This window comes from Mizuhopecten yessoensis, unplaced genomic scaffold (assembly GCF_002113885.1).
Source record: "Mizuhopecten yessoensis strain PY_sf001 unplaced genomic scaffold, ASM211388v2 scaffold11133, whole genome shotgun sequence".
Lineage (NCBI taxonomy): Eukaryota > Metazoa > Mollusca > Bivalvia > Pectinida > Pectinidae > Mizuhopecten > Mizuhopecten yessoensis.
Genome location: NW_018408896.1, coordinates 2,848,422 through 2,861,258, shown reverse-complemented (window position 1 = coordinate 2,861,258; position 12,837 = coordinate 2,848,422). Strand labels below are relative to the sequence as shown.

Here is a 12,837-nt window from a genome sequence, read left to right as displayed (position 1 = left end):
ACAAACAGTACCAGTCGACATGTGTACGCCAGGTACAAACAGTACCAGTCGACATGTGTACGCCAGGTACAAACAGTACCAGTCGACATGTGTACGCCAGGTACAAACAGTACCAGTCGACATGTGTACGCCAGGTACAAACAGTACCAGTCGACATGTGTACGCCAGGTACAAACAGTACCAGTCGACATGTGTACGCCAGGTACAAACAGTACCAGTCGACATGTGTACGCCAGGTACAAACAGTACCAGTCGACATGTGTACGCCAGGTACAAACAGTACCAGTCGACAGCAGACATAGTGTCCTTATATATATATCTACATAAAATCTTTTAGTAAATTTACATTTTGTAAACATTTTTTGTTTATTCAACCAAATTTCACATAAATACAGTGAGTAACTGGTGAGATCACTGACAGTATCCTGGTGTAAGATACAAGACGCTCTACAACTATAATACACTGGTCCACAACTACGGTATATATATCAACGGAATATTTCTGTATCCCGTCTATAAGTATTAAAATATCTAAAACAACACCATTTCAAATTGCTGTTCCTAATCGAGAGAAAAAAATGTAATTATTGAATTCTCCTCAAATTGTTAGCTTGATGTTATTAAAATGTATCATTGCATTTTTTCCCAAAAATCAGTCTAAAAATATGAAATACAAACTTTTTTACTTTTACAAATATTTCTATTGAAAGTTTTAATTAATATGAAAAATAAAAAAAAATCCTGAAAACAGACTGGGTCCAGATATCTGAAAGAAAAATAGGAACCTAGCTACACGCAAGATACATTTAGATCTAGAGTCCTACAACAGCCTGGGGCCCAGATATCTAAAGGCAATAAAGGAACGTACACACGATACATATATAATTTATAGATCTAGAGTTCTTCAACAGCCTGATAAATACACAGCTCTAAGTGAACTGATCCTATAGATCTACGTCATTATCTTCCTCGCTCTCTCGATTTCAAGCTGAGGGTATATTGGTTTAAGATTTTCTTCATATTGTATCTGGTATTTACTGGATTAAAAAAGGAAGCTTTTAAAATAAACAGCCTACAACTTGCATTAAATAGAACCTAATACAGTGTTCAAATTTAGAAAAATGCATATTCTAGTATAAAAAATGAGGCAGCTAGATTTGTATGAAAAACATAAATCAAAAAACACTGATACAGACAATATTAAATATCACAGATTATTTTATGATCATATGATCATCTATTGGTTCAATGTACTCATTTTAAATATACTGATTTTAATTGTTCACATGGACCTTAAGTTAATTAAGTCTCCCTTGGTCTTGTTTCATCACAAATTTCTTAAAAAAGAACTGTTGTATAACTCAAATGAAACTACATGTGTCTCATTCTTGATTAACAACCAATAAATCACAGCAAAGTTGGGATCTTTATAATCAACAATATGTCTAGAAATAAATAACAGTTTTTTGTAATATATTCTTTTTATCAAAATCACAGTTGTGCTCTCTGAATAATTGGCTAAGTGGTCATTTGACAACAAATGGGCACATGTTTGACACCAGAAAGTTCTTCTTTGGGCAAAAATGGTATAAATTGGATAAAAATTACGAAACATTTGGCTTATCTCCCATCTATTGAAGACATAAATGCAAATTTGACAAGCCATAATTATACCATCAGTTGTAACGTACTTTGCTCATTTACATGGAATGTACAAAACACAAATGATGACAGTGGAATTGCTCCTATCACAGAGACACACACCCAGCTCTGTCGCCTATGTTTTACTGCTGCTCTCTGAAGTACTGGAGGGTACTTAACAGTCTTTGGTATATGCTAGACAGTCCAACATCATGGGAATCTCTACAGCATTCACAACAGACACCCAGATTTATTCTAAAGGATGACCTATATCACACCATGTTGAGTGATATTCTGTAGTGTTGCACAAACATCCGGGTCATACTCGAACGACTGAAAAAACCCAACACACATGAATGGTTTTGTTTACAGCAGCTAACATCTTATACAAAATCAATTCAATCACAATATATTCTATTGAATGTTCAAAAATAAATTAAAACATCTTTGAAAAACCTTTAGCTCTTTAAAGTACAGAAAATTACTATTTTTTCATGCACAAACCTATTAACTCATTCACCACTGAAGACACATTTAAACTCTTCCAATTCAAAGGTTGGAATAGTCAATTTTACTATTTCAGGGTTGAATGAGTTAAGATTTATTATGGTCAGTAGGATCTTGTTTTACCTTAGAGTAGCATTTTCCAGCCTCTTCTTTATCTTGCTTCACACCATGACCCTCTTCCAGACAGCGAGCATAGTAGAAACAGCCAAGACCTATACCCTTCCTGATATAGTTAGGTAAACAGTCTGTCTCCTTAGCTATCTGATCGATGTCAGAAAATTGGGACACTCTGGAAGGAAAAGATCTTCATCAGAATTACCATCGTAGGAATGCAGGATATTCATAACTACTGAATAAGGGGCTAGTGTTTTACCAGAGCTGTGAGTGAAAGATGCTGTAAAATTGGATATTTTTGCAGTATATGTAAATATTTTGCATTTTTTAAGTTAATTTAATTTGTGCAAAAATATCCACACACCAATACTAATTTATAGATTATATTGATTATAGTTATAGAATATATAAGTTCCAGAACCATTGCCAATGTCAAAATGTCTACACCACGATCAGTTTAAAGGGACACAACATCGACATTTCCATGTCATAGACATTAGGTGTGAAACTTTCCACTTTTACACTAGAGTTATCCCATGCAAGACATCAGTCAGATAGATGAGTAGAATATCTCTATAACAGACAACAGTAACACTTCAGTAAACAATGTGTCCCTACTATGTTGAAGAGCGTGTATGGTACATGGAATATCAGAGAAAGTGTTTTTCTCCTGCCCACACAACTCCAACAACCCAGGTGGAGTATAAATTGGTCTGGGGTGGATGTTGCGGTATTTGTGCTGTAGCATTCAAATGAGGTGGCACTATAAAAGATGCCGTTGGAAGCAAAGTCCCACTACAAACAGAACACAATACATCTCCAGCACATACGCAGGCATACACACATAGGAAGATATCAGCCAGGTGGCAGGAATAGTTGTTAGCGCCAGATAAGGCAGCTCTTGCGAATTCCTCAAAAATTGTAATTCCTCAAAAATTGTACATGTATTGATAAATGCAAATGCTGATTGTATTAATTGTATATCTATGTACTGTAAAGTGCTTTAGAGTGGCTTATGTTAGCTAGATAGGGCGCTATATCAAATGTTGTCTATTGTATTGTATATAGTAGGCATGTAAAACTATGTCCTACCTCGCAGCTAGGTCTGAAGCCTTGGTAAAAAGTTTCCGTCTGTAATACTGGGCTACAAGGTGTCCCATGGCGTACACATTGCCTCGCTCGGCTGCCTCCTTCAGACACGCATTTGCTGCATCAAGGTCAACCTTGACCCCAATACCATGCTCGTACATAATCCCCAGGGCTCCTGTTAGTACATAACCAAATCTTTAGAAACAGACTCTGTTTATAATCTCATACAACAAATAATAATGAAACCTTGCTACTCTAGCTAAGCATAAACAATTTTTTTTAAACTTGCTTTTTCTGAACACTGAACATTATACCAATTATTGTCTCCCTAACAATATCATTTTATTTAGGGCAGCTAAAAAACAAATAGACCTGAGTTGTACGAAACAAGCCTCATTTTACCACAATTCTGCTACCCAAATACAATGCAATCTTACTTCAAAAGAAAATGAAAAGTCTTCACTTATTTACAGAAACTGAATGGTTTGATTAACTGGCAGTTGAATATGGCGATACTTTTCCTACATTGAAAAATGAAATATTTTATTGACAAAAAGAAGGAAACATAACTAAATAGGTCATCATGGTTGTATATGAACATACATGCATATATTACCTATTAGCCCCTCGTGACCAATTTGGAAATAAACGGTGAGATAATTTTATTTTATTTTTTTACTGAGTTTGTATAAAAAGAAGCCAATTTACACCAAAATGTTGCAAGTAACAATATTGGCTAATGACTGCCCTATCATTTTAGACTGTAAGCTACATTTTAAATTAGATAAAGATAGCAATAACAATGAAATGACCACCATACTATTTGAAGGATTTACCTTGGGACTCTAAGCTTCCATTCCCACAAGCCTCAGAGTGCCAGAAGAAAGCTTTTTTCAGATCCATTGTGTCTTTAAGGGAATAAAACATGCCGAGGGCAGACTGGGCTTTGACACTTCCGTTGGGGTTTCCATCATCTGCGGCCAACAGCCAGTATCTACAGAAACACACCATCAAAATACACAGTGAATGTAACCCTGAAAAAGGTGAAATCTGCCAAAAATTCAAATGTGATTAAAACTTGATTGAGAACATGGCAAATATGAAACCAGCATTTAGCACTGAATTACATTTAATATAATCAATATGAACATCATAACAACTTTAAATCTGCATAAGAACTAAAATGGTAGGAATGGATAAATAATTCTACCTAGCTGAGCAATCCATACAAAAAAATGGTCTGATGTGTTCATTACCTTCAGGTTGGTGAACCTATATTGTAAACAGGTCCATGTAGCACCATCAGCAGTTGTTACAGTGAGTAATTGTGATAAAACAAGGATGGGACAATGAGGTTTTATTAAGTGGTAACAAGCAAACATGACAATGAGAAAATGCATAGCTGATTTACAGTAAGAAGCCTTGAAAAATAACATTTGTTAATGAGCAACTGAGCAACTGTGGCAAGTACCAATAAAGATAATGGTTAACTGTGACAACCTACTTTTCAGCCATTTCATCAGACTGGCGATGGACACCATATCCCTGGAAGTAGGCCCGGCCAATGTTAAACTGGGCTGCCCTCACAAGATGTTTGGCATGTTTGGCATTTGAAGATTCAATCTTCTTTAGGTATTCTATAGCTTGTTCCTGCAGAAAGGAAAACATGAAACAAATTTAGCCCAAAAAACAGGGGGGGGGAAAAAAGAGTGAAAAATATCTGAACTAGATTGGTTAAGATCTTGAATATTTTATTTCTAATAGTGACAACACTAACAAAGATCAGAGATTACAGAGGTTGCTTAATATTACAATTGGTTATCACAGAAAAAATAGATTATAAAACTTAACCTGCCATATTCATGATTTTTTTTACTTTATCATGTCAATGAAAATATTTACAGTGAAAACATTTATACTAAACACATTAATACACAATGTCAATGTCAGCTAAGAAATTTTAAAAGTGATCTTAACTTTGATAAGTTACAAGACCATCTGATTGATGATGCTTCCTGTGTATGTGGTGTACAGAGGGAAGATCTTATACATTTTTTCTTTCAATGTCCTCTGTATTCGAATATTAGGCATCATATTACCACTATTTATAATCTATTAGGATATTTAAATCTGCACTGTTTAGTATATGGTATTAGTAATGCATCGGACCAATTAAATAAAACTATTCTTATACATGTTGACTCTTATATTAAATCATCAAAACGTTTCGTTACTTATACGTGCTAGATAAATTCCAAATGAATATTCATGTATTGTTATTATTATTATTATTCAGGCAAGTTTTGTCCCTTAAATAACGAGTATTAGACATAAGCTGGTGTGGGTGTGGGTGTGCATGTGTGTGAGAGGAAAACGAATCACAACATTTTATATATCTAAGCATTGTATATAGCTACCGGAAATAGAAGAAGACTGATATAGGCAAAGCCTGTTGTCTTATTCTTTTGTCAATACTGTTCTAATATCTTCTTTAATGTTAACTTATATGTTTGTATTATATATGTATTGTCAATAAAATACTTTTGAAATTGAAATTAATACACAAACCTACCGTATTAGTGTCTCCTCCCACTCCATCAAATAGCATAACGGCCAGCATGAATAGTGCCTGGAAGTCAAAGTCCTTTGCTCTCTCAAAGTATATCCTTGCTTTGTCCTGAAGAGCCTGGACATAACAAATATAAGATCCTAAATGATGGTAAATTTTCTAAATATCTAAATCTTTACAATGTCAATCATTTCTCTTTAAATACAATAACAGCACATTACACATTACAGTAAGCCTCCTTAGCCNCCTCCCCCCCACCCACACACCCACGAAAAAAATAAACAAAACCCCCCAAAACAAAATAAAATGCTGAGTCAAGATATAAATGCATGGGATAAAGGTCAACTCATAGCTCTTCATAATAAAATGGTCAATTACATTTATGCCTGCGTAAAGCTACCTCATCCAAATATTTCTGTGTTAATCTTACCATTCATCAGTTGACTATTCCTTGTCTATTAGTTCAATGTATGAACATTTTGCACAATTGCAGACCAACACTATTTAATGCATCTTTAAACAAGAGGCCCATGGGCCTTAACGGTCACCTGATATATTTATACAGAGAGTTGATTTTGATTTTAACATAAACTAAAATATTATTCAAAGTGACAAAAAAACAATAAAACCACCTTATTCAATATCTAGCTTACAGATTTAAGACTAAAAAAGTATTTGAAACTAGCACCTCTGATTCTAAACAAGGAAAATGAAGACATTTTAGCACACTGACGCCTTTGGGCTCCACCCTCCAGCCCTTGGGGTAGGGCTGGCTCAAAATTTTCAAAGTATCAAACTGTCAACTAAGGGTTATAATTCCAGTCAAGTTATTAACATGTAATATTCAAAGTATCATTTGCCATTATAAACCATAATAAATTTTGCCCCCCCCCCCCCCCTCCTTCCCCAGGGGGTAAACGGGAGACCTAGGATCATAAACAAGACCCTTCCATCTATGAAGAGTGTTTGGTCTTTGAGAGGAAGATTTTTGAAATTTCAGTCAATTAAACCCTTTTTGGCCCCACCCATCAGCTCCGGTAGGGTCAGTCAGGGCTCATATGTGCATACCATCAAACTGCTACCTAATACTGATAATTCTAACCTAAATTGAATTACTTCCAATGGAAATTGAACAAATGTTGGTCCAAAATGTGATTTCCTTTCATAAACTATAGTAAAGTTTACCCCCTCCCCAGGGGGAAACGTGAGACCCCAGGGTCATTTAGACCCTTCCATCTATGAAGAGTATTTGATTCTACCATATCTGGGTCTTGAGAAGAAGATTTTTGAAATTTCAGTTGATTTAACCCTTTTTGGCCCCATCCATCAGCCCCTGGGGGTCACTCAGGGCTCATATGTGCATACTATCAAACTGCTACCTAATACTGATAATGCTAACCTAAATTTAATTACTTCCAATGGCAATTAAACAAATGTTGGTCCAAAATGTGATTTCCCTATATAAACTATAGTAAAGTTTACCCCCTCCCCAGGGGGAAAGATGAGAACCCAGGGTCAAGAAATTCACAATTTTGGTAAAGCACCTCAAGACCCTTCCATCTATGAAGAGTATTTGATTCTACCATATCTTCTGCATGGGTCTTGAGAAGAAGATTTTTGAAATTTTAGTCAATTTGACCCTTTTTGGCCCCACCCCTCGAGCCCCTGGGGGCTGGGGACCAAACCGGCCACTATTTTTGTTGACCTTTGGCCATGGAAGGTTTCTGCAAAATTTCATTGAAATTGGTTCAGGGGTTTTGGAGAAGAAGTCGAAAATGTTAATTGTTTACGGACGCACGACGGACAAAAGGCGATCGTAATAGGTCATTTGAGACTTTGTCTCAGGTGACCTAAAAAGGGTTCATGTGGTGCTATAGACTGTAAGATCAGTCCGAAAAAGAAGATACTTTCATGCACCAAGAAAATACCTGTTCATAATAAAATAATCCCAGCTGGAAGTAAGCTCTTTTGTCACCATTTTTTATCCTTTCAAGTAAAATGTTTTCCACTTTTTCCATTAGCTCATTTTCTGTTAAGGCACTAAATCCCGGAGTATCACGAGTCTCCTGTTTTAAGTCGTTGAGGATGCTGTTTTCCTTTGAAAGTGCAAGATCCGCTGGGATTTCCATATGCATCTCCATCTTTATTTGTTATCACAGGAGCTATTTGGCAAGATCTAGAAGTAAAGCACAAAAAAAAGAGACTTAAGGCCGAGATCATCTGGACAGCAGCAACAACTGCCAACAGAAAATATTTTAGCTGACTTTTGGCCTAATGGTTGTTAACGGCTTAAACTATGGTTGCCCCTATTTTGTGGGCACATGTAGCTATAGGTATCTGTAAAATTACCTTCTTTTTTTTTCCTTCTTTTTTTAAATAAGGTTTTATAATGTCAGAACTAAATGAATAAAACTTATACTACTATAGAGAAAAAGTCCAGACAATCTTAGTGATAGAAAATTGGTCATCTTATAAACTGTTTTAAAAGGTCATAACCAGATGTGTTATGCAATTGATAAAGGAAGGGTGTCTATAAGGCCCTTTTTTGGGCCCCGGTATATTCAGATTTTCACCTCCTTATTTTGTTCAAAGATGTCCTATTGTATGATATGCGCAAAAACTAAGGTAAAACTTAGGGGTATGGTAAATCACAAATATAGTTTGCGGTTTTTAAATGAGCTTAAAAACCAAACTAATACCATTTCTGTTTTTGAAAACATGTATAAATTAGACAAGCATATGTAACGGAATGAAAAATGACAGAAATTCAATCCTCACTTAAAGATTGTTTATATAAAACGAAGGATTACGTCAGGGGGATCTTTTCGGTCATTTTCAATTGAAAAGTAATTTGTTTTCCAATAATTTCCTTTCTAATTAATATTTTGACTTGAAATGAACAATTTCACTCATTTAAGTAGACTTACATAAATTGCATAGTGACTTCATACTTTCCTTTTGTTTTGTACTGAGTTATGACTTCTGGACACATCTCAAACATTGCTTTTCAAATATCTCTCAATTTTAAGTGAATTAAAAGATGCATGACACCCTTTATATGCTATAATAAGATATCAATTGTTAGTATTGTATATTATATATATCCTATAATATTTGCTCAACACTTGTGGCTGAAGTGAGTTCCAGGTCCTGATTTGTTTTTTTACTTATCAAAGTATATATATGAAGTTTGATTTGCTGGTAATTTTAAGTCTCCTAGCCTCAATGAAAGTATCTGCGTTAATTGTTAAAGTTAACCGATTTCATTGTTTTATCAAATGTTCTGCCTATTTCCAATGTTTATGTGCAAAGTTTTACCTTAATTTTTCTGCATGTCATACAATAGGACATCTTTGAACAAAATAAGGAGGTAAACATATGAATATACCGGGGCCCAAAAAAGAGCCTTAAAGACACCCTTCCTTTGTATTATACTTTCTTTTTCTCTGCTGTCTCTCTTGTCCATCTGTCATTGATGTACATGCAATGTCTATGTTATAGTTGCTGTAAGATCTAGATCTACTAGAAAGGAATCAGTATGATTTAAGCTCTCGTTGTATTTTAACTAATTAATGAGAAACCATGGAAATAAAATACTTATACATATTTTGTCTTGCTAATAGGAAAAAGTACATGTATGTCAATATGGGAAATCCAGAATATCTGCCTCTTACAACATGTTGGAAAATTCAGAATACTGCAATGTTGATATTGTATATATACAAAAGTGAGTGATGTTGATCAATTACACCAAAAATTCATTTGGATCCTTTTTCTGATTATTGACTACAATTCTGTAATACTAATAGATATAATATTGGTTCATTACTGAACTTAAATAAAAAAAGTGCAGTATGCAATGAAAATAATTTATTTTAATGATTTGTCTTATCTGTCTGATATAAAAAACACACACTTAAAACTGTGTTAAAGTTTGATACTAAAAACAGCTAGGAAATTTAATGTATAGTACACAACGGAGTCAATTTACATTACAAGGGTGTTGTACTTCAGTACTCAGCCACATAAAATTGATTTATTTACTACTTTTGAAACTGTTAACCATTTATGATTTTTAACCTATTGCCCATCACTGATTTTGCTCTCGAGTTGCAGTTGTATATATATACACAATCTATATTAACCTTACATCTGATGAGAACATAATCAAACTATTTCCAATATTTTTTGGAAAAGCTGAAAAGAAACAGTGTTTTGAGTATGTTTGTTGAATTGTTATTAGTATATATACTCGCATTACCTACATGTGACAAATCTCACTTGATTGCTTTTAGTCTAACCACATATTTGACTACATCTAACGTAAATCGAACTCACCAAACCTTTTCTTGAAAATATATAGACTAAAATCACGCATCTACACTGCAGTCAATATGCAATGATATATTTTAATATTCTCATATCCATACCATGGACTATTGTATAAATATTACATTTAATCTAATCCCAACACAACTCGGCTGTGTCAAGTTATCAACTTAACCGGTAGCATGGCAATTTTTCAAAGGAGTTTTGACAGTTGAAATAACAAGGCTTTCACAGTAAAAGAGAACCTGCTACACAATTTTCCCGACTGACAACAAATCGTATGAAGAGTAACACATATAATGCATTAAGGAAAACAAGTACCTTGGAACAAATTTACGTCTTCACCCGTAAGGGCGGCAAGGAGACCTACACATCCAAGTAAGGCCACATTCGTGTCTTCATCTCGGTCTGCTACTTGATTAGAGAGTCTTTTGTGCCATGACGACAAAGGTCATGACCTCATATAACGGTCACGGACTGAATATATTTAAAGAAAAATAATCATTCCCATCATTCAAAGGTGTACATTTTCAATCATTTTATACCAATATGTGTTTCCTTTTGTCCATAGAACTATTGAACATTTTAAGTATCACCATTATTATTTATTTTTTGCGAGAATATAAATTATAAAACCGAATGGTCTATAAATATCCGGAAAGTAAGGTCGGTTCTCGCTGATTTTCGGTATTTAAGTTCCAGCATAAACTTAGTCACTTCAGTCAGGGATGTGTCCAATACACATCCCTGCTTCAGTGCATCATTTATAAGGAAGCAACATATTATATATTTATAATTTTTGATAATATTCTAGCTGTTGGTGCAGTAGGGATAATTTTGAACTATTTTAGTGGAAGAATAATCACATACATACTCTACCGTTTTAGATACATTTAAGTAATTCATAAAATATGTATCATATCCGTCTGTTATTGTTAAGAGAGTGGATATCCCCTTCCTGCATAATATACAAAGACTCTTGATATTTAAAAGTTTCGGTAAAAAAAATACATCATAAAACAAAGCTTCGGTGTACATCACTGTAATAAGAATATGATTTTGAATATAAACACGTATCAGGGAACACAGGGTTCTACAGGAAAGATTAGGACACTTTAAGTACAAGTGTTATGTACATATTTGCTAGTATAGCAAGGGAACACAGACTTTATAAAATAAACAATTTAATTAAAAGAATTTATCAAGAAAAAAATATCATAAGAAAAGTATGAAATATAAATTAACTTGCTGCAGACAGAGACGTATGTAGTATATTATAAACTTTGAGCACTGAAAGTGTTCTTAAAACAAAATAGCACCGCTGAAGTTTTCTATGGAACGCCAAATTAATACATATTCAAATGATTGCACCTATATTCAAATAATTGAAGATAGGTACAATTCAATTAATTATAGTCCCCTGGCATGGCATTTCTGCAGTTTAAATTCCACAGGGAAGATAGAGAAGATACAAGAAAGAGCCATTCGTTTTATTGAGGATGACTTCACAACGCCAGTTTCAGAACTTTTAGAGAAAGCTATTTTATCTTTTCTTCGTATAAACAGAATGAAATCCATGGCTTGTGAAGTTTTTAAAATTATTACCAACGTAGCTCCGGATTATTTATGCAATCTTTCAACCTTGAAATCGTCTTTTTATAGCCTCAGGAATGAAAGACAGCTGGACTAACCAGGTAATGTATGGACTAAAGTCTTTTCGCTACGAGGCCGCCAGGGTGTGGAACAGTCTGCCAAACCATTTGAGAAAGGTGGATAGTTATCCAGAGTTTGCCAGACTGCTGCACTCCTGGGATGGCCCCGTTTGCTCATGTCGTATCTGTATCTGTGTTTAGAGTTTTAATGGTTTTTCAGTATTTTAGTCTTTATTATTAGTTACCCCCTAGCTGCTTTATTATTATTTATTTATTCATTTACTTATTTACCTATCTATTTAGCTTAACCAGAGACGTATTATACGTCTCCAGCTTAACTTCTGCTTTGCATGGCGCTTTTAGATGTATAGCTCAATATGTTTTTACTTACTAGATATACCTTGTTGTCCTATTTTAATTTACACTATGTTAGTGTATAATTATGTCAAATTTTACTTTTTTGCTATATTAGCACAGAGACGTATATAACATGGCTTTATACGTCTCTGATTAGCATGTATGTACATTATACTTGTAGTGATTTAACCATCCTATTACATAGCAACACATATGTGATATGCAAATGTTCACTATTATCATATTACATCATTTTTAGGATAGTACTTTAAATTTAATTTAGTGCCTGTGATATCTAATTATATGCTGCTATGTTCTTGTATGTTTCACTCACTGATTAATATGTGCTAGCTTTCTGTGATAGTGTATAGCTTGTTTGTTGTTTTCTGTTTGCTTTTTATCCTGATTGTCCAAATAGCGCTACAGCGCTAATGTTTCTCTGTTTGATATTGATATGCGACGTTAAATAAAGTTTCTGTTATCTTGTACTGATCTTGATTGTTTGATATATATATATAGTCTTGGTAAGCGATACAGACCCTCTGGGTCTCTTGATAAAATAGAAAAACGAAAGCACTG

At 34.3% G+C, this 12,837-nt stretch overlaps 1 protein-coding gene across 1 annotated transcript; it reads right to left on the bottom strand.

The window, feature by feature from the left end:
• Nucleotides 1-684: 684 nt before the first annotated feature.
• Nucleotides 685-10,693, bottom strand: LOC110466446 (LRP2-binding protein-like). Its single transcript, XM_021522941.1, has 8 exons — nucleotides 10,571-10,693; nucleotides 7,849-8,096; nucleotides 5,924-6,037; nucleotides 4,856-5,001; nucleotides 4,188-4,345; nucleotides 3,355-3,526; nucleotides 2,272-2,437; nucleotides 685-1,974 (listed from the first exon to the last, which is right to left on the bottom strand). Exons 2-8 carry the CDS (start codon nucleotides 8,059-8,061, stop codon nucleotides 1,909-1,911), a joined length of 1,035 nt encoding a protein of 344 aa, XP_021378616.1. The 5' UTR covers nucleotides 8,062-8,096; nucleotides 10,571-10,693; the 3' UTR covers nucleotides 685-1,908.
• Nucleotides 10,694-12,837: the final 2,144 nt, after the last annotated feature.

Bases quoted from the DNA above. Each gene is read 5' to 3' on its own strand.
- LOC110466446 (XM_021522941.1), bottom strand. From the start codon at position 8,061: ATGGAGATGCATATGGAAATCCCAGCGGATCTTGCACTTTCAAAGGAA. The intron at 6,038-7,848 runs GTATTTTCTTGG...TGTTATGTCCAG, and splicing joins GATTATTTTATTATGAACAG to GCTCTTCAGGACAAAGCAAG. The intron at 3,527-4,187 runs GTAAATCCTTCA...ATGTACTAACAG, and splicing joins TGGAAGCTTAGAGTCCCAAG to GAGCCCTGGGGATTATGTAC.